This window comes from Sciurus carolinensis, chromosome 11 (assembly GCF_902686445.1).
Source record: "Sciurus carolinensis chromosome 11, mSciCar1.2, whole genome shotgun sequence".
NCBI lineage: Eukaryota > Metazoa > Chordata > Mammalia > Rodentia > Sciuridae > Sciurus > Sciurus carolinensis.
The window spans coordinates 68,305,021-68,332,912 of NC_062223.1; the positions used below are offsets into that span (position 1 = coordinate 68,305,021).

The following is a 27,892-nucleotide window of genomic DNA, read 5'->3' on the forward strand; positions in this document are numbered from 1 at the left end:
CACCCTGCCCTAGGTCAGAAGCTATCTTCCTAGCTCTCCCTCTCTTCAACAGTTCCTGGGGCTGCAGATGGGAATAAGGGCAGGTCCTCAGACACCCCAGGTCCCTGGCCTGATTGAAGAAATTAGGAGGCAGTGTAGAAGGACAGAAGGGTCCAGCCAGAGAAGCACCTGACAGGTCCTGCCCATTGCCCCAGGAGAGCCAGGTGCCCATCATGTCCTCACATACTTGGTCCACCTCCCTGGACAGGCAGTCCTCTGAACACTGCCATCCAACTTCTTGCTGAGAAGCTCTCACTCACCTTGACAGACTTCCTGCTAGTGGCAGAGCTGGGGCGGGTGTTGCTATTTAGCTGGGAGGAGCTAGAGCTGTTCTCATCCTCCTCTTCCTCTTCCTCATCAAAGCTCATGCTGCTAGAGATGCCTGAGGTGAGCACACGAACAGGGAGGGATGAATAAGGAGGATCTACACTCTGAAATGAGATGTGGTCACATGCACACATGTTCAAACACTGACACCTGCACCCAGACACACACAGCCACGCGTACACACATACACTGACATATGTACCCCCGGACATTGATAAACACGAGGACACATTCACTCAGGTACACACATGAGGGGGGCTGCTCACAATCCTCAGGACATTCCCCCACCCGTGTTCAGCTCAGTCCCTGAATTAGCCCCTTCTCCTCCCTAGCAGTCGCTTTGCTCCCGTCTCTTGTGCATCACAGCCTATTCTGACCTTGAATCTACCTCCTAGAGAGCTTGCCTGGCATGGATCATGGTCTCTCAGGGAAAAGGCCTCAGCCTCTCCCTCCGCCTGGTGTGCAGGGCCGCATCTCACCTTTCCCAGCCTGCCCTGGGCCGCTATCTCAGCTTCCTCTCCACTGTCCTCCCTGCCTGAGTGCCACCCATCTCTCGGTCGACTCATCAGCCCTTTCTCCAAGGAGCTGTCCTTGAGTAGATTCCTCTGCCACGGTGCACCAGGGCTCATGGTAGGGAAACTGGGCAGCAGGTGTCCAGGGAGGACCTGCCTTGCCTCTCAGCATCCTGGCCCTGCTCCCTCCAGCTCAGCAACTCAACATAAAGGCAACTCCTTTCAAAAATTTGTTCTAGGAAGCAAAATGGAAAGGAAATCTGCCTCCAGACCTGGGCTTCCTGGGAGCACGAGACTGCGAATGGTGACCTCAGTTCATAGCCTTGGCCTTATCAGGGCCTCTACCCAAACCTGTCATGTGTCTCCAGGTGTGCCCCCACCCCCATGGCCAGGGAGCAGCTGGACCCGACCCAGGAAGGCCATGCTCCCAGAAAAGGGTGCACCTGAGAACCTGGGACTGAGCTTTGGTTCCAGTTGGGCCCCTGTGGGGCTCACCCTTCCTCTGCATCGTGGCACGCAGGTCCTGCTGGCTGGCTGGGGCGCCCCCACCAGCTGCTGTCTCCCCTGCATCCTGGGCGTGGTCTGAGTGGCCCACAGTCAGGATCTGCACTGGGCCTTGGGCCTCAGACTTGTCTTCTGCCAGTGCTGCTGGCCCGCCGGTGCCTGCAGGCCAGACACTCCTGAGTCACATCCAAGATGGGGAGGAGGGCCTGGGTTCTCAATATCCATGAAGGGAGTAAGGGATGAAGGAGAGGAGACCCTCTGCAAAACTTTACTCACAAAACTAATTTTTAAAAAACTAATGACTGCTGTCAGTCTGTTAATGATTGGTAAGCTGTGAAGGGATATGGATTTCAATTCTGCTCTTCCCCATATTACCAAGAGTTGATCTGAAATACCCCACATGCTTAAGACAGACAGCAGCCATCTACAAAACCAACTGCACAATAGAGAAAACAAGATGGAGAACAAGGATCGATCCAGACCACAGTTCATAGTTGAGGCCAACAATCATTCACGGACATGGCCAGCTACAAGTTATCAGTGTTTATATTCTCATACACTCTCTCTGACTCTGTTTCTGTCTGTCTTTCTGTCTGTCTCTCTCTCTCACACACAGACACAAAGAGTAACTAACACACATCATTAAAAACATAGGAGGGCCCTTGAGAAAAGATTGTGGTTTTCATATACTCAGTTCTCCAAGCAGAGGATCTCCCATCCCATATCAACCTTCCTACCCAAGTCAACGCAGCTTCAGAAACAGAAGCAAGGCCTAGCCTACACAGGTGGCAGCTGCCCTGCCTCGCTGAGCTATGCCCAGAGTGCTGCCGCCGGCTCTGAAATTCCATGGACCCTGAAACACCACTGTCCAGCTATGATGCAGTGGCCTGGAAATCACTGCCCATGACCCAGGGCTGAGAAAACAGGGTGTCTAGCCAGGAGCCAGGACTTGGGGCAGGAGCTGTCATCACTGTCCATGATCTCTAGAGATCTTTCCTGTGCAGAGAAGAGCAGAGGGAACAGACTGGTCCTTGGCGCAGAGGGTGGAATTGGGATGACAGCAGGAAATGGGGCGCAAGGGAGGACCAGCATGAGACAGGCTGCGAGGGAGGCAGTGAGGCCCCACTGAAGGGAGCGTCCTGGCCCAAGTGTCAGGATGTGGGGAGCTCGGGCCAAGGCGGGACAGAAGGGAGGGATGATCCTGGGCTACAGGAGAGGTAATCTTCACTTCATGGCAGTATGCTGGGCCTGCCCATACTCAGAGGCCAATCCACATACCCGTGAACTGGACAAGGTCTGTTGGCCATTCTGTGTCACTGAGACTGCTCACCCCAGACCTTGCCTCCAAGTTAGGAAGAGAAGTCTCCCCTGACCTCATGGAGGTGGAGGGGCAGGCAGGCCTACTGGGGAGGACTGTGGAGCAGACGAGCTAACCTTTGTGCTTTCCCTTCTTCTCCTTCCTAGAGGCCCCACCCTGGCCCCCAGATGCAGCAGCTGCCTTGGTTTTCTTGGTTGAGGCTGGTGCTGTTGGGTGGGCAGCTCCCAGCTGCACACTGGCAAGCGAGTCGGCCTCTTGAACTGCTCAGGAGAGAACCCAAAACAGAAAAAGAAAAATGGTTATTGGGTGAGGCTAGAGTTCCTGCTGGAATATACTTTCCATCCCTGCTCCCACCTAGGCCCCTGTACCACTGTCCATGCCCAGAGTCAGACCCACTCATTTCCACCAGGCAAAACTTCTGGGCAGTGTGTGCTGGTGCCACCCCCAGCCCAGTGTGATGATGTCAACGGTAGATCGAAGCCACAATTAGTCACAAACAAAGTTCTGGTCCAGCACACTGTTCTGAGCCTGAACAGGGGTAGGGAGAGTGTCCATGAAAGTGTGCATCAGGGAAAATGGGAGAGGAGGAGGCAAAGGTGGTATCCTCTGGCAGGGACCACAGCCAGGGCAAGTATATTAAGGATCCTGCATAAGTCCTCAGGTGTCAGGCCCATGGGAACATGCAATATGGAGCACCTGTGGGATACAAAGAGCTTCGCACACCAAGGAGGAGGTCTCAGAAAGGTCACAGCTGGTGGCCTCCATGTTCTTCACATAGCAAGACCCCAATATGCTTGAAATCCACAAAGGATTTCTGATTGAACTTAAGACAAAGACCAACAATGTCCTGGCTCCTCCATCTCCCTTCCCCTTGACCTAAACACACACTCAACCACCTGGCACCAGGAGTTCCAGCACAGCAGGTTTTCTCAGTGTCTTGCATGTGCTGTACTCCCCTGTGTCACAGGGCCCTTGCTCTGACTGGTCCCACTACCTGTACTGCCTCTGCTGCCTGATTAACTCCCACTCATCCTGCAGATCCCAGTTCAGAGCAGTTGTCTCCAGCTCCCTAGTCAGAGCACGTGCCCTATATCCCTTCATTGAGCCAATCTCTTTCTATAGAGCACAGTTGTCACCATCCATTTAACATTCCCCCCACCTCGACCATAGGGCAAGACTACACCTGCCCATGCTGGCCTGGGAACCACTGCCTCTAATCCAGAGCCTAACACAAAGTAGGTCCTCACTACATATATAAGGAATGAATGAATGAAGGTGTATCATGAACGAATACAGCTACTAGGTCAAAAACTTTATTGGGATAAACCATCACCTCCAATGTCAAACTCCCTTGGGAGGATCCTGAGTTAACATCAAGAGCCAGCAGAGGGCAGAGCAAGATGCCATGGGAGGGGTGGAGGTGGTCTTGGAAACCAGTGCCCAAGGCAGCAGCCAGCTGTGCAGCAGCCTCCAGGGCTCTGTCTACCACTCAGAGCTGGTCAAAGACTCAGTCCCCAGAGAAGCTCAGGGGGACAAACCTGTGGGGAAGACCTTGGAGGCCTGGCCTGGTCTGGAGTCTCAGCGAGCAGTAGCAATCAGCTGATTTTGGACACCCTAGCTCCTTCAATTTTCAAAGCCCTAAGACAGATTTTTCCTCATTTGCTAGTGGAGAAAACAGACCTGGAGACCATAATAAGTGACTTGCCCATGGTCATGAGCGAGCAGGTAATGGAGTGGCAGGACCAGAAACTCTGTTCTAGCCATGCATGACCCCAGAGGTGCTCCCCTTCTCTTACTGCAGTCTTGTGCCAGCCTGGTACCACCTGGCCAGGTGCTTAAGAGACAGTCAGTGCTCAAGAGACACCTGCCCAAGGCCTCTATATCAGGGACTCTTCAAAATGTAGCCTCTGGCACAAAGTTTCAGGGCCTCAAGTCACTGGTGCAGGTTCCCATCTCAATGGCTCAGATGCTGAGCTTGGCAAGGTTGGAGCTGTGATGCCCGCGTGGCAGCAGGTGAGGCTCCACAGAACCCAGGATAGTGGCTTCCTTCCCTATAGGGCACCATGGACATCTTGCGATGGCACTCAGAGGGGAAGTGGAGAAGAGGCTGCCAGGAAGGGATGGGACAGGGCCAGTTCCATGAGGAGCACCTGTGGCTATCTGAGATGGCTGGGCTGAGGTCCCTGTCCCCCTGCTGAAGGGCCTCTCACATGGAACACAGATAAATTAGGTATGGCCAGGGTGCTGTCCTGGGGTACACACAGGGAAAATACCATGAAGGAACTTCTTGCTCTATTTTTTTTTTTTTTTTTTTTTTTTTGCGGTGCTGGGGGTTGAACCCAGGGCCTTGTGCTTTTGAGGCACTCTACCAACTGAGCTATATCCTCAGCCCAAGGAACTTCTTAACAGGGAGGCAACAGGGAGGCAACATAACACGGTGGAAAGACCTTTTGACAGTGTCAAAATCTATCCCTGTGACTAGCCACACACTATGGGCAAGTTGTGGAACCCCTCCAAGCCCAGGCCTTGTCAAGTGTGGGGATAATGAGTGACTGTGCAGATGAAATGAGAATACAGGTAAAGCACCTACCGCATGCTTAGCCTTAGCGAATGTCCAAAGACAACTTTTATGATTAGAAATGAAGTGGGTTTCTTTTCTATGTGTACACAGAGGGGACCAAGCTCATAAGGTTGCCAAGACCCAGTTGCTGCCCTCTAAAGCACAGATGAGGGGAGTGTAGTGAGCTAAGGGCTGGGTTATCAGAACACAGAGAACCTGAGAAACTGTGAGGCAGGGGAACAAAGCCAGTAGTTAGATGAAGGTTAGCCCTGAGATGAGCAAACTGCCAGCAGCTACAAATGGCTGGAGGCTCCAGGTCAGAAAGAAGTCACAGAGGGAGGGGAGCACTAAGATTCTTCGTACCTGCAGATCAGATGCCTGCAACCTTCTCACAGGTACTACTGCATTCAGAATAGCCACTTGCATGACCAGCACCATACCAGCAGAGGGCAGTGGCGACTCAGCCAGTCTCCTACTATCTCAGAGACCAACCCCCTATCTAGCCTGGCATATTCAACCTAACCTAGGCAGGAGGGAGGGTCCTGGGTGCAGGGTTGCAAAGGAACCATCCCTCTGCAGGATAAGTGGTAGAGAATTCCCCCAAAGTGGGCTCTGCTGAGAACTAAGAGTGTAAGGAGGGGAGCAGGAGGCGGCTAGTTACTGCAGCTCTGAAGAAGTCCTAAGCCAGGGACAGTGACCTGCAGGTCGAAAGTCAGACTGACTGAGGGTATAGGGAGCTCAGGGAGGGAAGGGAATGAGTATTTGTTCCTGGACACCCTAGCTGGTGTGGGCAGGATGCTGACAAGATTCCTCTCAGGAGAGAATGCCGGAGGGAAGCTGGCTCTGTCTACTCTTAAGAGCTGCCTCCTGCTCTCAAGTGCTCCACATTAGAAATGTGGACAATTGAACTTCCAGATTCATTTTTAGCCTTCTGGCCCCAGCATCTGACTCAGGAGGTGACAAGGTCAAAGGTCTTGGTGTGTCTCACCCACCCCACTCGGCAGTCCACCTGGGCTGGGCGCCATACTCAACTTGGGAAAAACCCAACAGGATGAACCCCACACCTGCCTGGGTCAGCAGGAAGCCTCTCAGGGGCTCCCTAAAGCCATGCTGGGGTGTGGAACCACAGTGCAGGAGTCCCCCAGGCTGGCTGTCCCTGGGACAGGAAGCAAGTTGTACCTTGGTAGCTGGTGCTGCCAGCGCTGCTGAGGTAGGACTCCACCAGGGGGGCTTGTTCCTCTGACTGCCGGGCCCGCCGGCTCCGGGGTCGCCCATCTGCATTGGCCTGTACCATCAGGGGTTCCTGGCGCTTCTTCTTCTGCTTCTGTTCCAGCAGGGCCCGCTACAGAGGCACAAGGTAGACACAGAGGTGAGCTGTCCCCCCCACCCCACCCTTGTCTCCGCCAGGAGGGAGAGGCTCCCACAGTAGGGTAAGAGTGAGTACCCTGCTGACTGGGTTTGGTGCCAGAGGTCCAAAGCCCTCTCTGGACCTTGGCCTCATGTCCTTAGCATCCCCAGACTTGGGGTCCAGGAAAGGATGGCACAACTCAGGCCAGGTGGCTATCTTGGCAGATCCCAGCACCCTCCAACTACAGTCGTCCTGGCTGCCTTCCCAGCAGAAACCTTGTGTACTGGGGCAGGATTCATGCTGAGCTGGTAAAGGAGAGCACTCACCCCCCTTCTTCCCCATCAGACAGGAGCATTCAGGGAACATGGTGACAGAGCTCTCCCTCTCTGCATATGGAGAACCAATCCAGACTCTGCCCTTGCACCCAGTCCCAGCCTTACTCACCTGCCGGTCAAGCTTCTGCTGCCTCAGGTTGCTGCCCTCATCATCTAAGACACTGCAGAGTGAGAAAGGAGCATTCAGGGCCTGTCCACCAGGTGCCAGGATATGACCCAGAGTCCACCCTGCCCCCCAGCACATGAGTCTTTTGAACCACTCTGTTCATTGCTCTGGAATTCCATAAGCCACGTGGTGGAGGGAGGAAGCATGGAAGCTGCCGTCTAGGAACCACTTTGAGACAGAAGGGTGTGAGTCACATTTCTGTCACTTTAGGAGCTTATCTTTTGATAGGACTAATTGCTCCAAGGACTTCCCAGCCAGCCTGGACCCAGTCAGAACAGAATGAGACCCTCCTCTCAGATCCCAGAGCAGGACAGGCTTGACTAAGACCTATGTAACCCATGTGGAAGCATCAGTCACAATCTAGGCCCAAGCTGGCCTTCAAACCAGGGGCGTGCTCCCTCCAGCTTCTTAGGGTGCTCTCACCTGCTTCCCGTGCCTCCTTTCCATCCTTGCTGTAGAAGGCTGGACAGAGTCCCTTCTCCCATCCCAAACTCCTGGCTCCCAGGTAGGCAGAGTGGAGGTGCTGACACCACTCACCTCCCCACTACTCCCCTTTAAAGGGCAGAGTGTCCTCCTCATTTAGGAAAGGGAAGCTAAGAAATCAACTCTTCTCTCAGGGCAGGGCTAGGGCTGGGTGGGGATGTCTGCAGGATGGTCACGACAGGTCAGTGCCTGCCCCGCAACCAGCCACCAGTCCTTCTCTTGTCACAGACATGGCACAAACAGCACTGGGAGCATAGCATTCTTGAACCTGACCAGTCTTAGGATAGGCAGCCTCATCTCACCCAGCCTGGCACTCCCTCCCAGGAAGGCAGAACACGAGTAGAAAGCTGGCAACTCAAACCACTTAGCTGTTTGGCTAGCCCAAGACACCCTAGGCCCAAATTCTATAAAAGGTCAGGACAGCTGTATGGGGTGGAAATGGAGCCTAAGAACCTGCACTCTGGGAAGTCCCAGGTAGCCCTGGTGCAGTTAGGCAGGAGTCTGCTCCAAACCAGACCTCCATTAGGTTTCTGTGGGGTACAAGTGTGAGTACATCTCGTGTGTGTGCAAACATGAATGCAGACACCTGTGTAAAGGTGAGTACTGTGTGTGTGGAAGGGGAAAGATAGGTCTATCACCCCCAAAACAAGGTAAAGTCATTTCCACCTCAACAGCTAGCCCTTTCTACCTGGAACAACCATTGATCTGTATGTCCTTTAAACTACTCAGATCTCTGAGGGAGCCAGCCAGAGGGCGGAAGGGAGTCCACATATCACAATTCACACACTGCCCAGCACCACCTCTGGCTTCACCCACCACAACCTATGAGAGCTATGCATCCTTTTAGCTGGCATCTGTCCTTCCTATCTGACATCTGGGAAGGCCTTTCCTGTGCTACTATGCACATCAGAAGGGCCCCAACTGTGATGCGGGGCTGTATGCACAATAGTTTTGTTCACCAAACCCTCAGCTGCCAGAGCACAGAAGACACTGCTCAAAAGACATGTCTCTAGGTATCAATCTCCCTGAAACAGCCCAGCTGCTTAAGAGGGCACAGTTGTATCTGGGGCTCCCTGAGGGCATTGCTAGGACCTGAGGACAGACCAGTTCCCTAAAAATTTAAGCTGGCTGAGATAGTAAACATCTCCTTGTGGAAGGCCTGACCCACAGGCTGGAGGGTTGCAGTGTGGACTTCTGAAAAACAGTTCAGGTTCTAGACTGAGCAGGACACCCTAGGGGCCTGCCAGGTCTGAGAGGCCACAGCTCTCCACCATCTCTGCACCTCAAGTCAAAGGCCTGACTGAGTGACACGAGGGCAAAGCACTTACTCACAGACTGACTGCCAAACCTCACTTGCTCACAGACTCACTTCCAAACCGTGGCATGAGCATAGCTACTCCCTACTTCCAGAATATGGATTAAAAATGCAGCCTGGGCTCTGTACATTGCACCTGGCTGACAGGAGCAATGGTCTGAAATTCAGCTGGGCTTTGCTTGCTGAGTTTTGGGTCTGAGCCTGGGACAGCCTGTAATCCTCACAGTCACGTGCTAGTGATCTGGCCACAGAAGTCCCTGTGTGACCTCTATAAGACAGTGCTAGATTTCCTTGGTGCCAGAGGGACAGGGCATTTCACAGCTGACCCGGATGCCACATACACTTTTAGAGAGCAGCACCAGGGACTGAGGCATCCCTGGGTCATCCACAACAGTGATCTTGGCTAAGCAGGACAAAGAAGATGCCTTCCATTGTGCAAATGTGTATTTCTTGAGTCCTTTAGAAAGGGGACATCCAGCTGAGAGGTAAAGGTCACATCAGCAAAGCCACCCCAGAAATGCTGGGTCACAGTGGTAGCTTGACTAACATGAAACATTTCCAGAAACAAAAACCTGACTGTTTTGTGCTCCTAATGTCCTTTCCACACAGAGGAGACATTTTGCTACCACAGGCACTGTCACTTCCATGGATTTCACATAGTTACGTCTGGGGCAGGAGGCTGCTTTCCATGAACACATTACTTCCTCTCCCTCTGTCCCTACCTCCATTCTGTTGGGGGAAAAAGGACAGTCACAGGATTTCATAACTAATTATCAGATAAAATACAGGAACAAAGAACCTGGTGTAGCCTTCAGGGTAAGACGGATGAACACAAGGGTAAAGCTTCTCAAAGAGATTCTAGAAACTTCAGCTACCTCAGAAGTACCCACAGAGCTGGCCACCACCTCACTCGGATGTCAGATATGCCAGAATTACCCTCAAAGGCAGGTAGGGTACATGGAAGGGGCAGCAACTGGAGGGAAGCAATATGTGCTTGGCTGAGCAAGACCCATCTGGGAGGCCTATGATAAATCCACTGATAGCAAGAGACCCCAAAAGTGGGCACAACACTGGTGAAACTAGGTTCTTGGGAAAGCACATGTTTCTTGGAGAGCTGCTCCATAATTACCTGGCAATGACAAGCTTGTACTGGAAGGGTGTTCCTGCCTAAGGACACTGCATCCAACTATACAACATCTTTCTCTGGTGAATAACAACGAATCCCCCAGCCCACAGCCGCAGGTCATGGAGAACAATGACAAAATGATGGCTGTCTCCAGGGAGAGCAGAACCAAAGCTCCTCTCTTCCTCACAGGCCCTGCTCCCTCTCCACCCCCTCAGCCAGCCCAGCCTCCTCATCTCCACTGCAGCACCATTCCTAAGGGTCTGTCTTGTCACCAACACCTCCCCAGCCTGCCTCTTTCTGATGGGCACCGTTCTAGGCAGCACTAAACGAAAGCCACGCAAGGAGACAGTAATGGTTTTTTAATGACGAGAGCTCCAATAATGGAATCACTGCCAAGCCCAGGCTGCCAGCTGCAGCCCCGCCAGGAGGCTCGGACAGAGACAGGGTACTGATGAATAGGTCTTCTAACTGACCCTGGAGGCTCCTTCATTACAGTCGCCTCCTGCTAGGGACCAGACGGAGTAGGCTCAGGAAAGCACCAGTAACTGGCTCTCATCTGCAGTGTCCACCAATCCATCCACTCTGCTCAGGGCCAAGGCCTGCCACCTCCACTCAGCTGTCCCAGAGGCCCTAGACAGATTCCTGGGGAGTAAATCATGATTGACAAAAAGATGATAAAAGCACAGGGGCACTTCTTGTGTAGGCTGGAAAAGTCAGGCATGGCCAGCATATTTAGGAAGCCTGTTTCTACCATTCTTCTTACACTTAAAAGCTCCATCTAATTCATCAGTGCTAGCAAGAAGCCTTGGGGCTAACCTAGGGATAGACCCAACCATCTGGATACTTTCTCCATGACCACTTCAACCTCCCCTCTACCTGCCCTCATTCTTACCCCCGAATCACAGTGGAAGCTGCCCCTGCTGGACCCAAGGATCAGAGAAGTGGGTTATCTGGTGAAGACAGGCCACTGAGAGTTCTGATTGCAACCCTCAATGCCATACCTCAGCAAGTCCATATCTGTGGCTTCCATTGGTTTGCAGTTGCCTGGAACTAGGAATGGGGGCAGCTCCAGAAGAAAAAGGACAACACTGTTCATAGGAATTCTGGCTTTCCAGGATGGGCTGTCTCCATTTCAGTTGGTGGTTCCTAAACATACCAGGTTCATTAAAACCACAAGGGGCACTGGGGCACTAGTCCTGACTCGATAATTCAGAACTGCTGAGGAACATGCCCCAGAATCAAAGCTTTCTAGCTCTCTCTCTCTCTCTTTTTTTTTTTAAAAAGCAAGTACCACAGGTGATTCTGACGCTCAGTCATGCACTTTAGAAACCATAAGCCACAGTTGTGATCTCTAAAGAATAGGAAATTGGGAAGTTGCTAAAGAGAGTTGCCAGAGGTAAAGTGATGGTTCTAAGCATCCAGGGCACCTCTTAGGCTAAAACTAGTAACAGAATTGAAGTAGTCAGGAGTCTTGCTCAATCAGCAATTAACCATATTGCTGCCCAGAAAGCAAAGTGTGCAAGTGGAAGGAAGAGTCTAACAAAAGCCCAAAAGAGAGGGAAACCCAGATCCATGCTCAGGTTCAACTCAGGAGAGGTTCAACTCTCCACCATCAGGTTCAACTCCCCACCATCACAGCCAGCAGGCAGAAGGCATTTGGCATGGATGCTACAGGGAGCACTCAAATAGAGAATAAGACAGCCTGCATGGATGCTCCTGGCCTGAGAGTCTCTGTGACCTACAGCCATGCCTGTCAAGCAGTGAGTGCTCCAGGTGGCTCCACTGTGCTGGGAGAGCACTGTATCCCTCAGGTGTGCTGAGAACCCAAATGTGGGCCCAGGACAGGTGAGGAAGCCCTAAAAGTTGCCTGGGGATGCCACATTGATTCAAAGAAGTAGGCCATCCATCTTATCTATGCTGGAGACACAGTCAGGAACAATGTAAGGTACCTGATCTCAAGGATTTCATGACCTGGTGAGGGAAACACCACACACTGGCCTCAGGACCATGCAGACAAGAGCACAGAGTTGGCTGTCAATTGTACTCAGCATAGTCCTATAATACACCTAAGGCCACAGTCCTTCCTTATGCTCAGAGTGACACCTACCTACAACTTATAAAACAGTTGTAAAGTCATGTATTATGGGCATTTAATTCTCCTCAAGAAATGGAAAAAACTATGTTGTATGCATTGATGAATATGTCAAAAAGAACCTATGATGTATAACTAATGCACTAAACATTTAAAAAAAATTTTTTTAAGAATATAGGTAACAATCCCCAGTACCACTTAAAAAACAAAAAAAGAAAGAAAAATAAAAAGAGTACAGATAAAAAGAAACTGGAAGAAATGGAAATTACTATAGTAGTAGAAAAAAATAAAAGGCAAAATATGATTCCTTTTGTTCAACTTTATAAACTAAATAGCTTTAAGTCAGAATGTGAGATTAATCCATGATCATTATAAACTGAGTCAAAATTACCCATAAGAAGATTATCACCAACTATCACTGCTTTCAAGAAAATAAGCTGGACCCAGGGAACACAAGATGCAACCATCACAGAAAGGAGTAAAACCCCACCAGCAGAGCTAACAAGATGTCAGCCAATCCCTCTCTCCCAAACAAAATGACACATTCCGATTCTGACATACTGTGACATTAGGGAAACCTCATATCAGTCAAAGCACATGCACACATGCTGCCCCACCCCCAGCTGCAAATAAAATGCCCTGTCTTCTGCCCCAGTTTTCTCTGTGATCAGCCGGGCTTGTAGCTTTGCCTGCAATCAGCAGCCCAGTTAATGCAAGAGTCAATTTGACTCTTTTTCTCTCAACCCAAGTCTTTTCATTGCAGAATTCTACACCTCAAGTCCAGTGTTTTTCCAGATTCTGTACGCCCAGAAATACCCAGCAAGCAGGGCAGGAGGGGTCCTGGAAACCTCTGACTACAGCCCACCTCTACTTCAATACCTCCCTCCCTACTACAGAACAAGACAGCAGATGACAGAGGAATAAGGAAAGCAAGCAGGGTAGGACAGCAAGGGTGCCAAGCTGTTCCTCAGAGCTAGGCTTCTAGGACAGCAGAATTTGGTGCTCCAGGCTGAGTGTAGGAGGGAGAACTGGCCTGGGCTGGATCAAGTGACATTCAATTCTTGCTCAGGATACCAGTGTCCTGGGCACTTGTTGGAGGACAGTCATTTCCTAGAGACATCCTACCTTCCTGAGGTTCCCTTTGCTAGGAACAGGATTAAACCTCCCTAGAATAGAGCAGGTTGTCCCTAGGAACCAGGCACTTGCTCTACAAATTGCTTTAGTCCTTGGTCCCCTGGAAGAGGCTTTCTTGGAACTTGGGCTGGCCCAGCCTTCAGTTTGCCAGATCTTAAACACACCATCATCCCTATAGTCAAATGCTGTCCCTTCCTACCCTCCTCAGTCTTTGGCCATCATCCTGCATCTGGACCCCTCTCAGGTTATTTCCACAGCACTGGCATCTACTCAGTCCATGGGCCCTGCCCAGGCACCTCTGTAGGGCCTAGAAAAGATCAGCAATACTCAGTAGAGCTGAACTATCTTCTACAAGATCCTCCACCCACATGTGCCAAGAAAGGCCAGGATGATCCAGAAACTACTTATGCCTCTAAACCAGATGTTTGTTCAAGGTAGATGTTCTTTTGAGTCAGACAGCCCCAGTCCCCAGTTCCAAATAGGAATGTCATCCTAATGCATGTGAAACTGAGATGTGTATGCACATATCTCTAGGAGATTCTATGGATGACTCCTGGCACAAGCTCGTGTGTGTGTGTGTGTGTGTGTGTGTGTGTGTGTGTTGGCATTAGGATGCAAAATTACCTGGGAAGACCTGAAACCCCCACAGGAGTTGTGATTGGAGGCCAACAACAATTCTCAAGAGAAACCTTGAATTTCCAAGCCAGTGACAGGTGCCTGTTTGCAGAGAGATCTGCTTTTAACAAGCCTCGGGCAGTTTTAGCTGGTTTCTATTTGGGACGCTGTCTGGACACTCATGGAAGAGAGCTGTCAGAATTACTTTCTGTTAGTGACTGGGATCAGGGTCCTTTCCTAGAGCAGCCTGTTATAATGTTGCTCCTGAGGGTCCAGTCCTGCCACCCAAAAGCATGGCACCTAGATTGGCAATAAAAAGTGGGCCTCAACAGTCCAGCACCTTTTTTACACTTATGCCTCTTCAAGAGGCCTAGAGACAGGCCCCGTAGCCCATGGCAACTAAGGAGCCAATGGATGGCCACGGATCTGGTGCTGCCATGGCAATGAGCTCCTTTCCCTGGTAATAGAATGGAGTAGAGAGGATGGGGAAAGCCTGAAACTGTGTGAGGATTTCAGATTAACCCCCAATCCTCTCACAATGAAAAGTCAGGACATCCTTGGGTCAGAACACACTGTCTGGGAACAGAGGGAGGTTGACTTCTCTAAGTGTACCTGGGTTCTATGTGCTGTGAGTTGGTGCACACCCAGACATCATCCTTTTCAGCAAGTAGATTACAGAGTCTCCGAAACACGGTAGTACTTGTGAGGGGCAGTAAGTGTCAGGTATTCTCCAGATACAGGATGTGTATGTACACCAATATGTAGGCATGCACCTGTGTGAGCCCCAAAATTGGTGTCTGTAGAGAGATACAGGTGCATGTGCATATGAACATGTTTTGGGTTCAGAATAACCATCTCCACAAATCCATGCTTTGAATATGTAAATCAACCAGCAGGGGCATCTTTGGCTCAAAGGGAGGACATCCTGTAGGTGCAAGCATGCAGATGTATGGGCGTGTGCACGCAAGCTATACAAGCGTGTGACCCGGGTGCTGGGCCTAGGAGGGGGCTCACAGCAGTCTGCGTTACTTCCCCAGGTGGTTACATGGTGCTGCTGGACCCAATAAGGCCACAGGCCCCCTCCAGCATCTAGGGCCGATTAGGGAGTGAAGCAGGGCAGGCGGGCTTGGGCGAAGTTGGGGTAGGAAACACTGGAGCCTCCAGTCCGCGTCCCCGGTGTTGGAAAGGATGGGGAGTGTATGGGTGTCCTGAGCGCTGCACAGTGTCCCCGGCCAGTCCTACGTCCTGAGTTGGGGTGGTGGGCGCCCCTGGCCCGGCGCCCTCGGTCCCGCCCCACGCCCTCAGGTTGGAGTGTGGTGGGCCTGCCCGCGCCCCGAGTTGAAGAGAAAGGGGCCGGTGCCTGCATACCTGTAAGGAATCCAGTCGGAATGCGGCTTGGAAGTCATGTCTCTCGGGGGCGGGGCGGCGGCTGCGGCTCTGGAAGCCGGGGCCAGTAGGGGCCGACGCAGGGGCCCTACTCAGCTCCTCGGCCGCCCCGGGCCGCATCCTCCCGGGCCGGGGCGCTGGGCCCCGCCGAGGCCCACGCTGCACGCCAGGGCCCTGGCCGCGGGCTTGGCAAGCGACTGTCTGCGCGGCGCGATGGGCAAGCGGCGGGAGTGCGCGGGGCCGCTGCGGGCAGACGGGCGGGAGCTAGCGGGAGCGCGCGTGGAGGAGGGACAGGCCGCCCTCACCGCCCTGCGCCCCTTCTCGCGCCCAGGGCCCTAGCACTGCGTGGCAGCAGCAGCCGCCCCGCCCCCTGGCCCCGCCCTTCAGGAGACCCCACCCCCAGGCCCGCTCCCGGGCCCAGAAGCGCTCCCGCCGGTTCCCCGAAATCACCGGGAGCCATGCTCGCGCACAGCGCCGGCGCCCACCTAGGGCTAATAAAGGCGCTGCTACCATCAGACAGGTCTCCAGGGCTCCAAGCCTTAGTTTCTTCCTCTATGAAGCAGGGGGGATTCGGAAACCTACATATCTCCGCTAAGGGATGAGAAACCGTTACTCAGATTGGGCGGGGGCAGGGGGTGAGGGAGGAGGACTCCAGTTGTGCAAGGAGAGGTCCCGAGAACCTCCAGGTGGAGCACACAGGTGGGCTTTCTCCTCATCAAGAATGTCTCACATGCTGGGCGCGGTGGTGCACGCCTGTAATCCCAGCAGCTCGGGAGGCTGAGGCAGGAGGATAGTGACGTCAAAGCCAGCCTCAGCAAAAGTGAGGCACTAAGCAACTCAGTGAGACCCTGTCTCTAAATAAAATACAAAATAGGGCTGGGGATGTGGCTCAGTTCAGTGCCCCTGAGTTCAATCCCCAGTATTCCCCGCAACCCTACCAACATAAAATAATGTCTCACATGTCCACCTTTGGCCTTAGTAAAGGAGGTGTTACTTCAAGATGGGGTCCCTCCCATCTAAGCTTCAGCAGTCAAGAGGAGGGTCACGTTTAGTGTCTATTGCATTGTCAGCTCTTACAAAGTGATAGTATTTAATCAGCACAGTAGCCTTGAGAGGCAAATATTTCACCAGTTTCCCAGAGAAGAAAATCCCAAGATTGTTAAGATACCTAAGGACATGAAGATAGGAAGTGATGGAGCTGAAACTGAACCAGCATCTCTGTCTTTCAAAGACCTTTCTTTGGGTCAGTTCATGGGAGAAAAAACTTCTCAGCAAAGAACCTCTTAATGTCTGAGTGCTGATGAAGTCCTGACTAGAACCCATTTTAATACCAGACAAGGCATGTCCAAGGAAGGCAGGGTGGTGGAAGCAGGGAGGAGAGGCCAGGCACCCAGCAACAAAGCAGGTTGAGGGGCCTACAAGGGGCCTATGGGTAGGGAGCAGGGGATGAGAGAGGGTTTTGTTGAGCAGCACAGTCCCTGCACAGCATTCCAGTGTCCTCATGTGCACCCTGGATTCTGCAGCGCCAATCACGCCAGAAGAGCATCCGGAGAGGATCCTCTGGTGCTATCATGACTGGGTGGACAACAGTGTGGGAACTGCCAACAGGGCTGAGGGAGGGGTCTCATCCCACTGCCCTGAGGCCAAGCCAGTACCCCTACCCCAGGACTCCCCAAGTTCTCAGACTTGCCTTGTCTGGCCCATTAACTATAAAACATAATAACAAATATATTTGGACATTCGCTGAGCATCAGGAGCTAAGGCTGTGTTAGGTGCTATTTGTATTCTGCAACTTGTCTAATCCTCGCAATCACCCTAAGAAGTAGGTACTATAATCATCTCCATTTTATAGTAGAGGAAACTGAGGCACAATAAATCAAGGATCTTGCACAAAGTCCTATAGCTGGTCAATGGTGAAGCTAGCATTCACATGCAGGGAGTCTGGGTCCACAGCCCTTACCCTCAGCTCCTTCCTGCCTATCAGTCCACACAGCACACATGCACACACCCTGAGCTTCCTCTCCAGGCTTTGTAGCATAAGACAGGTCTGATCTATCTCTGTCTGGCACAACATTGACATTCTTTGAACACTGTTACCTTTGATTATTTATCAGCCTCAAGAGCCATGACTGTCACTGCAGACAGAACAGACAAAATAAACCACGTGGGAGTAGGGTGCAGTGTAGAAAGCAGGCAATTGCCTTGCCTCTGTTTTCACCCAGTCTCCCTGGAAGGGCAGCAGAAAGGATGAGGCCCTGCCTTGGAGGCCAAAGCACAGCAGCAAAGCCCCTCCCTGGAAGCCTCTGTTCTCCAGGCCAATCCTCCCAAAGCAGCAGTTAGCAACTATCTCTTCAGAGATGATTAGAGCCTAGAAGACTTTCTCTTCAAGAACTTGAGTCTGTTTTCACCCCTTTATTCCCAAATTATCTGACACCTTAAAGCAATCAGAATTAAGCTGGAAGGTCTCAGGAGCCTAGAGTAATTGAATCTATTAAATAGACACTTTAGGCTGTCCTAAGGGAGGAAAATCAGGAGGTAGATCGAGGTGCAGAAATAAGACAACTCTCCATGTCTCTTCCTGCAGAGGAATGTGTATGTGAGCACATGGGATGCAGGGCAGCCAGGGGTCTGTGTGCTGGTACATGCATGAGTGTGCCTGTGTGTGTCTGTGTGTATGCCTGGGGAATGTTGGAGAACCAGGGGGACTATATGCCAGTGACAAGAATGTATGTGAGTATGTGTATGAGAGATGGCCCTGCAACTGGAACAGGTCTGAACAAGAACATTTGTTGGATATGTGTTGATACATGTGCAGAAGGGAGGGGTTCATGCTCTAAGACTGTGTGTGTACAACTCAAATCAAAATTCACGATGGGTTTTCCCACTCACATGGCTTCCCTGGTTGACATTTAAAGTTTATGCCCTTGACTTTATCAAAAAGCTCCAGAAAGTCATATGAAAGCTATCATATTAGACTATGGTTAAACACTGCATGTTTTACACCTGACCTTGAAGAAGATGCTTAAGCTTTTCAAATTTAGCCCAAGGAACAAAGTCATCTCTGCTGAAACACTACTACACAGCTATCCCAATACACCTCCCTCACCACCTGTCCAAATCCTGCAACAATGAGATATTTGCTATAATTTAAAATTTTTCCACTGCATTTTAGGCATCTGCAAACATGGCAATGCTTTGGGAATAAGAGTGAAGGAGTTCTTCACATCTGTCACCTGAACTTGAGGAGAACAACACCACCCCCCCTCAATAAGACTAGTTCCCCCAGGGAAGAGGGTTAGCATTTTGGAACCTTATCACTTTCACATGTAACATTTTTATTGAGTGTGGGCCACCTCTCATCAATTTAGGAAACAAAGGCTATAAATAATATATGAATAATTTATTCAGATTTGGCCCTACCTGGTGGTTTGGCATTGTAGCCTTGCAGACTGAGGAAGGCAACTCAAATCAAAATGAACTAAACCTTACTGGGTCAGTGCAGGGCTGTAGTGGCTTTGGCAGGGCTCGGGTGCAGGGCTGCTCTCAGGAAGCTTTCAGTGCGGCAATGGAGATGGAGAGAAATAGCAACCATACCAGCATCAAGGTGACAATGTTACAATACAGGAGGGGCACATAAGGAGGGGCAGTAAGTGGTACTGGAAGAGGGAAGGTCACATTAGGAGAAGCTTTGCCTATACATAGAAAAGGTTAACATTTGAGTTGGGCCTTGAAGAATGAGTAGGCTTTTGATAGGCTGACAAGAAAGGAAGGGGGAAGCTTAACAGTCACCAAGATTCTATGATTGGCCAGGCATTGTGCTTATTCCAGACAAAGCAGGACATGAACAAAGTCATGAGGACATGAGACTGCACCACTGATGCACTGAAAGCCAGGGTGGAACCAGTTTGGTGATGGTGTCCTGTGGGTGAGTGGTTTGGTGTGGTAGCAGATAGACCTAGAAAGTTAAGTTAGAGCCAGATCATCTGTCACCCTGCACCCAGGCTGGAAAGTATGGATTTTATCTTACAGACAATGAGGAACTGCTAAAGGGTTTTAAGTCAAGAATCAACTGCTCAGATGTAATCTTTAGAGAGACAGAATTAGGAGTGAAATGGAGGGTGGGAGGAGACAGAGCTAGTGATATTGGAAATCACTTGATGGCTATTGGGAAAAGTGGGGTAGGAGGGGTGAATTGGCAGAGGTGGGGACAAAAATGTCAATTTGTTAGGAACTGATTCTATGTTTAGAGGATGGCTCACTAAGCAGCCTTCAGTGGGAATTTTGAATTACAAAGAAGTAGGTTTGTGAGATTGGATGCCCTTTTGAGCACTAGGACCATGATGAGCAGACCCTAATACAAAGTCCAATGTCTTTTCAAAGCTGTTGTATAGATGTCTGGGCAAGATGGTAGTGTGTCATTGGCTAGACGCCACCGTCTGTGGTTCCTTCTTTAATAACTACAGCATATACAAAGACCATTGTTGATGATTAAAATGAGATAAATAAGCATTTGGTTATCTCTGAAAAAAATATGAGTAACCATCAGTAGAAAACAATATGCCTGTTTTCCAAATTGCTGCTGAATATAATAGCAAATAACCTCCACACACACACTGCAAAGCATAGTGTTTGGGAAATATAAAAACTCATAAAGTATAAAACAAGGTAATGGGAATAAAACCAAATATAATGATTATGAAATGAATATAAATAGAGAGCCACTGAGCTTGGATCATACATAACCATCATTTGTTAAGTGTGTGCTCTTTGCCAGGCACTCCTCTGTTATATTTCATAAAAACAAATTTTGGGCAACAGCATGATGAAATGGAACTCTTCCAGTCTGGGTTCTAGTTGAAGCTCTGAGATAATATCATATTCCAAAGTGAAGTAGAAGACAACCTACCAGGACTTGGAAAAGCCTGGGTCTGTGCCTCTCTTCAAAGAGGCTGAAAAGAAGGGTGGCTGGAAGTTTAGGAGGAATTTTCAGAATTGTCCTTGGTGTCCAACGATCCTTAATAAATGGGAGATGTGAAGGAAGCTATTGCCTTCATGTCAAATCCAGAGAGTGAGACTTTACAGAGCCCCTTTAGGTTCGCTGAATTTGTGGCTACAGTGGTTTGGGGCCACAGTGGATGAGCATCTGATTCATACCTGACAAATCCAAAGCACTTGCTGCCCTAATGGGGGAGAGGTACTGCTGCCTCACGATCTGAGCTCCCAGGCTGGCAAACCAAATGATGCAAGAGTGATTCCTGTGAGTCCTAGCATGAGAACGAGATGTAATTGGCTTAGATCCAGGCTCAGAGGACTCCCTAGAGGGAGAAAGTGACCAGAGGAGGGGGCAAGCACAGGACCTGAGAAAGGAACCAGAAAAGCAGCTACAGAGAGAGAGCATCACCCACATCAAGGGAGCTGCAGGAAGAGTCCCACAGAAGCACCCTAATGAGGCAGAAGTTCACAGAATGTACAGCAGCTCATCAGAAAGAGTTACTGAAGAACTTGCTTTGTTCCTCCTGCCCTCCCCCATTTGGGCCCTCAAAAGGTCAGATGGTCATTTACAAGCTCTCCCCACAAGTGGCTTCCCTATAGCAGACTGTGGGGCAAGAGAAGTTGGCATGATTCTGAAGTTTCAAGAATTTTTAAAAATTAAATAATGCAGGTAAATGACTGAGAGAATGACTTTTGGTTACCAAAATATGGCCAGAAGAGTTTAGGGATTTACCCTGAATTTCATCTAATTTTAGGGGGAAAAGAGAGAGCCCCATAAAATAAATTTAGAGACATGGTGGGAGACAAAAATAAAGTTTGCTTTATGATAACATTTCATGAGTCATGTCCATTCAGCTTAATTGCACATGGCTCCTCTTACTTAACCTTCACCACTGTTCTATGAGGTAGGTACTATTATTAGCCCCATTTTACAGATAAACAACCAAAAGGGTATATACATAACCTGCTCAAAGTCATGCAGATAAGTGACAGCATTCAAGTTCAAACTCAGGCAGCAGAGTTCTACAGGTTTTCTCTACCATCCAAATGGCAAGAGTCATAGCTATTGATTCATTAATTTCTGTTCCAGAAATCTAGCCAAAGAAACACACAATGAAGTCAGAAGTTGAAACTCAAAGATATTCATCACAGTTGTGTTTCTAATAGGGAAAATTAGCAGGGGTGGGAACAAACAAAATGTCTATCATTTGGTTAAGTTCACAGGATGAATCACTAAGCATCCTTTATGGGGAATTTCGAATGACAGAGGAACAGGTTTATGACATGGGATAGTATTATATTGTATTCTAGGGAAGTATAATGTCCTATAAAAAGTTGACAATATGTGATTGGTCTTACAAAAGTCACTCATTATGAGGGAGACACAATCTAGTGTCATCAGCTATGCCACCCTAGGGACCACATCTTCCATTTCCTGTGGTCTCCCCTTTCAGGTGCTCGGAGCTCCTCTTAACTCTAGCTTTTGGCTCTTGAGACTTCCTGGTGACCCTGAACAGCACAGACAACATCCCTAGACAATAAACAAAAACTGTCGATACACAATGAATTTGATAAATAAATAAATAATTTAAAATCATACACTGAAGTATCCTTGGTCATCTAGTGTAAGATGACATATTACTAAAGTGACACCTAGGTGGCCATACTCTAATGCAGGTGGGCAGGAAAAACATCTGCAATGTTTAGCTTGGATATTATTTTGCAGGGGAGGGAAGAGGGAAGGATGCTGGATCTTGATACCTGCTCTTCACTCACTCTACCCTGCACCATTTGGGGCCTTTTGCTGAGTGTTTCCTGCATCGAGAAGCACTGTGTCCCTGACCTGGGGCAGTTTCTGTTCCTAGAAAAGTTCTTCTGCCAGCTTCTCCCCACCCACAACCAAGTCCAGCTCTTCCGGGAGCAGAGGCTGGGGTTTTAAATAGCAAGAGGGCTTCAGAGGCTGAGGCCCAGGCCCCTGTGCTCAGTCTCCAGGAGGGTTTGTTTTACTGGCATTATTGGATTTGCAGATAAGCAAAAAGGAATTAAGCTGATCAGGAAGAGAGGGAGAGAGCTCCCATTTGTTCATAATGCAGGATTTATCTAGCAGGGTTCTCTCCTTTGTCAAACAGAGAGCCATTTCCTTTATATCCTCCAGCAAAGGACATTTTATTTTGTAACCTTTCAGAAAAGCCTGTGAGTTTGTTTTTGACCTGTCTTCCTCCTTCATCTGAGAAAACCAAGGTTATTTAAAATGTGAAATGCATTTTAAACAATCCTCCTCTGAATTCTCAAACTAATCTCTCTAGCTAGAGGAATCAGCTCCTGAAATACAATTTAAACTATTCACAAAGTTTATTATCAACAATATACCATCTTTCTGTTCCTTGGCCCTTCCCTGTAGCAGCTGCTAATTTATACACAACATACTCTAAAGCCACGAGGCCACTGAAAACAAAGAGGCCTGAAAGGAAGTGCTATGGGATTGGAGTCAAGCTGTGTTGCCGCTCTGGCTATTTTCCCATCTCTGAAATGATGATAAAAGTTCCAAGACCTACAAAGACAGAGGGTATAGAGGACCAGTCTCAGGCTCCAGTCTTGGCTCTGTCACTAATGTGCTTTGTGACCTTGAGCAAGTCCCCTCTCTGTGCCTCATGAAATTCAGGATGATTTCTAAGACTCCTTCCAGCATTAGCTTTCTCAGATATTTTGACTCTACAGCAGGGCTGTTAGGAGATGAAAAAATGATTTTAGTTTGGCTCAATTCTGGAATAAGGATAGGATTCTTTTATCTTACAGAAGAAACAGTAGTAAACACAGGTAAGACCTAGGAGACCTGAACTCCTGACCCCTCTGGGCTGCTAATTCACTGGGGGATGAGGGACCACTCTCTTGGACTTAGCTCAGTTTCCTCATCCATTAAAAGGAGATAGCGTGTGCCTTACCTATTGCACAGGGTGTGTGAGGCTGAACCCAGAGAAGGATCGTGAGCCTGTGAGTGCTGTCAGAAGTCCAAGCACAACAGACATGTGACAACATTTAGTAATTAGAGCTCCCACTCACTGAGCCCTCATGTAGGACCAGCACTGTGCTAAACACTTGCTTGTATTACCTCATTGATTGCTCACAGCAACCCTGAGGAGCTATTATACAGAAGGAAACAGCGCCATGGGCAGTCACAGCACAAGGATTTACTCAGCTTCAACCAAAGCCTGGACCACAGAGCCACTGCTCATCGAGATGAGGATGAAAACAGGTGATCCTAGTTGCTACTGCCCTGCTTGGGCTCTCTGAGGGAGGGTGAAAGGGTCAGCACCCCTCAGTGTCTCCAGGCACTGGCACCTGGAGGAGGAGATGTACAGCTGGCTTCTAGATGTCCTTAGGAGGGATCAAGTCCAGGTCTGGTGGGGTTGGATGGGGCCTTGTCCAACTCTTCTGCTCTCTCCCTGGCTCCTGGTCCTCATCAGAGCCCACCTTCCCTCCAGGTCTTTGTGTCTGCTCTGCAGTCACCATGTTCCCTGCTGCTGCAGAGCCCACCCCTTCCTTGTCCTGTCACTCCCTGATTCTGATCTAAGCATCTGGGGCCAGTTGACCCTGTATAAGCCCTCGCACTTGTCAGGACTTCTGGGGTCTTTGTGGAGATTGGCAAGCTTGGCCAGGTCTCAGAATGGACTTCAGAGTTCTGCATTCCCTGAGGGAAGGGCCCTTGGAGGCATTGTGTGTTCCCCTGGCCTCCTGACCGCTGCTCCAGCCACTCCTCAGGTCTCTATTGTGTTCCAGCTTCCTATGCTGTCATCGCAGTCTGCCTATATTCCATGAGCTACTGGAACCCATTTTTCTGGCTTAACCCAAATTATCCTTGAATGTGTCCCATTTCACCCTCTTGACTCTAACAGATTTTAGGATCCTCCCTTGGCCCTCAGAGGCAAGAAGACTGTTGATGTCATTAGCCAGTGTCCTCACATGCTCTAAAGATAACTGTTATTATCTCTGTGTCAGGAAACCTAACGTATAAGTTCTTGGTCTCCTTTATGACCTTAGACAAGTCCTTTCCCAAGTTTCCTAGCCTCTATCAACCTATAAGATGAAGGAGTTGGATTAGATCATGCCGGGCCCCATCTGACTATCTACATTAAAAGGACATATACTTCTCCCCCAACTGGGAAAGCAGAGAAGAGGGTGCTCAGACCCAAGAAAAGGTCAGATGGACAGAGACCTGCCCCTCACCCCACCACACACCCAGAAAACAGGTGGGAGGTACAGGATGCAAGCTGGCAAGTGGGCCTCCCTCCCTCTCCATGGAGAAGGATAGGGTGATAAGCACTTATGAATAACACAATGGAAAAGTGAGCACACAGGTCATAGAAGAACCCTGAATGGCCAATGAGTATGTGGAAATGTCTTGATATCTCCTCACCCTTCCTTTCCTCCAACATATAATCCATCACCAGGTCTTGAGGATGTTAAATCCTGCTCACCATCTCTAATGCCACCATCCTTATCTGTGATAATCTGGTGCATCAGGGTGGGCTTTGAAGCCAGAACTGCAAGGTTCGATACAAGCTCTGCCCTTGGTGTATCCTGGAGACTTACTAGTTAATATATGGAAACCACTTGCAACAGGCTGTGTGAGTTAGCTGTTGTTACATAATGATCCACACCCCCTTTCCCTCTGGGCCCCCTGCAGTCTGTTCTCACATGGCAGAGTGATCTTTTCAGAATGCAAATCTGTCCTTGCACCTGCTGCTTAAAATCCTTCACTGACTTCTCCTGCTCACAGACCAAAATTTTTAAAAGTGCCTACACAGTGGATCAAGTTTCTGCTCCTCAGTCATAATGGTCAGCTTTCAGACAAGTCAAGCTCTTGCTCTGTCCACCTTTGCCAATGCTCTTTGCTGGGCCTGGAATCTATCTCCATTGCCCACCCTCCCGGACCCAGGTCCTAGAGCTGAGCCTGAGGCTGAGGTTCAGGAAGACGGGGGGATGGAGCAGGGGCCCAAATACCTATACTTCCTTAAAGTTTCTGAGGGGCGCATTGATAAACAGTCATTAGTCTCCCATATTAGAAAGAAGGATTCATGATTTATATTATAGCAAATGATGTGTTTACTGTACTGGGATCCCAAGAAAACTTGGGAGTAATCAACAAGCAAACCAACAGAATCAGAAAGTTTAGTAAGAGTGCCAGATAAAACAAAAGTAGTCAAAAACATTTCTATATAAAATAATAACCATTTCCAGAACAAAATGAAAAAGATATCTCATTTATGATGGAAAGATTATGTATAAGGGAAAAGTTTTAAAATAATATTGAGACTAATTTGTGATCCTTATGAAGACAATATAACTGAGATTTATAAAAAGAACTTGAATAAATGGAGATTCTTCATATATTCCTACATGATAAGGAGGCGATCTTAAAGAGTAATTTTTCCTAAATGAGACTTTGTTTTGTTCAAAGAAAAATTCTAAGGGTATCCTGAAACTTGATAACATTTAGGGATTTCTTAATCCCCTGATGATTAAAGGAAAGGAGGGTAGGCTCCCAGATTTCAGGTTTGTGAACACGGCTCTGTGATGAGAAAGCCAAGGTGGCCCATGGACTTGCTGCCTAGTGTGGATAGCCAGTACTAGCTGCAGGAGCATGCCTACACTGCTTGGGCATCCTGCCCTATGTCCCAGAATGGAAGATTACTGAATTTTGTCTCAAAAAACAGTTGTATCAGTGCTATAATTAGGTATCTACTTGGTACCTCAAGTGAGTGTTTTTAGTAATAAATAAGCTAATAAAGAAGTCAGTTGTTGCTTTTTTAAAGAACTTTCTTATTTTATTTATTTATTTACTCAATTTTTTAATATAGTACTGAGGATCAACCCCAGTGCTTCACACGTGCTAGGCAAGTGTTCTACTACACAGCTACAACCCCAGCCCCAGTTGTTGCTTTTTTTAAAATGACTTTAGGAAAAAGAGCCAAGATGGGCAGTCCCCTCTATGGAAAGTGGGATCGTTGCCTAGAGGTGACAATGCCACATGGCAAGACAGTACTTGCTTGTCAGAGGACACATGAGCCCATCTTGCTCCCAAGATTTTATAGCCTAAGCAGAGGTCTGACCCTCAGGCAAAGCCAAGTCCCCGAGGGAGCACCAACATCAGCCATATCCATCCTGCTGAGCACAACTACCCTGACTGGGCATCTGTCCTCTGAGCCAGGATGGCAGCAGTAACGGAGGTGGGTTGTCAGGGAGTTGGCTCCATAGTTCCAAGCCATGAGTTAAGAGTGCTGAATTTAACTGATCTGTATGGATGCCCAGGATCAGAGCACCCTGGATAAACTACTTTCCTGTCCCTAATTCCTCTAGATAACGCTGGTAAAGATAATCTAGAAGGAAAAAAATAAACCAAAGTAAAATGAAAGGACACAGGTAAGCAAAGCAAAGCAGCCAGACATGGTGGTGCACACCTATAATTTCAGCAGCGTGGGAGGCTGAGGTAGGAGGATTGAGAGCTCAAAGCCAACCTCAGTAACTTAGTGAGGCCCTAAGCAACTCAACAAGACCCTGTCTCCAAATAAAATAAAATTTTAAAAAAGGGCTGGGGGATGTGGCTCAGTGGTAAAGTGCCCCTGGATACCAAAAAAACAAGAAAAGAAAAAGAAAAGCACATTTTGATAATGATGATTAATGAGAGGAGCACCAGTCCAATTAGATATTAAAATACAAAAGCAACAACTAAAACAGTTTGGTTACAGACAGGAATCTTACAGGATATGTCAATGGCAGAAAATAAACAATACAGAAACAGACTCTTTCCCAGAACTTGATTTCTCTATAGGAACTTAAATGTTAATTACAAAAAGAAATACTAAAGAAAATGAGAAAGCAACATTTTTATGCCAAAGGTATAAAGTAATTTGTCATGTGGTTATCTGCAGCAAGGGACAAAGAAAAAGGAGCAGAGCTGTGAGGTTGGGGGCTGATTTTCAGTTAACATACTTGTTATTGCAATGGGTAGTTTATGGAGAAAGAGCAAAGAAAAGCTGGAATGGTGCGACAAAGCAGGAAGGCGCCTGGGTTAGAGGCCAGGGGTCTGAGTTCCAGCGACAGCCCCTGCCGAGAGATCTCAGCCAGGCCTTCCCCCTTTCTGGACCTCGGCCCAACATTTTAAAGGTAAAAGATGAATGCAGATGACCTCTAGTGGCCCTTCCAGCTCACCTTTCTGGGATTCACAGTTCAGGAATCACTCCCCTTTTCTGGTTTCTACAGCAGGACAAGATAGAAGCACAGAAAGAACTTGGGCCTTTCCTGCCCCAATTCACCAGGAGACCTTGTAGGCTGACTCTGCTTGCTCAATATCAAGGTTCCTGCTGCAGAAGGGCCTCTGATACCACCAGCAATTCAGGGATAAATGAGGCATGGCATCGGCCAGAGAAGATCAAGGTTAATGGAGGACAACAATGGAAGCAGACACAACACAGGATAATCTCAGGTGGCACGAAGTCAGCCAGAGGTGAAGGTACTATGGGGACGCAGGGAAAAGAGTAAAGCAGTCTGGCTGGGGACTAGACAGGGCTCTGCAGCAGAGATGGCAATTTGAGGCTGAGGATGGCACATTCAGTCAAGGTAGGAGAACAAAGGAGACACAG

At 49.1% G+C, this 27,892-nt stretch overlaps 1 protein-coding gene across 4 annotated transcripts in view; it reads right to left on the reverse strand.

Moving 5' to 3' along the window:
* The window catches only part of Tub (TUB bipartite transcription factor), an 83,935-nt gene that overhangs the window by 8,862 nt on the left and 47,181 nt on the right, over nt 1-27,892 (reverse strand). For 2 of the 4 annotated variants that reach the window (XM_047518479.1, XM_047518481.1), the window contains exons 2-6: nt 7,053-7,104; nt 6,440-6,602; nt 2,817-2,960; nt 1,374-1,541; nt 300-421 (exon numbers count right to left, since the gene is read on the reverse strand). In XM_047518479.1, coding sequence (XP_047374435.1) covers nt 300-421; nt 1,374-1,541; nt 2,817-2,960; nt 6,440-6,602; nt 7,053-7,104 — 649 coding nt within the window. Of the gene's footprint in view, nt 1-299; nt 422-1,373; nt 1,542-2,816; nt 2,961-6,439; nt 6,603-7,052; nt 7,105-15,242; nt 15,586-27,892 lie in introns of those variants that run through there. The other 2 variants (XM_047518480.1, XM_047518483.1) reach the window with 2 other exon arrangements.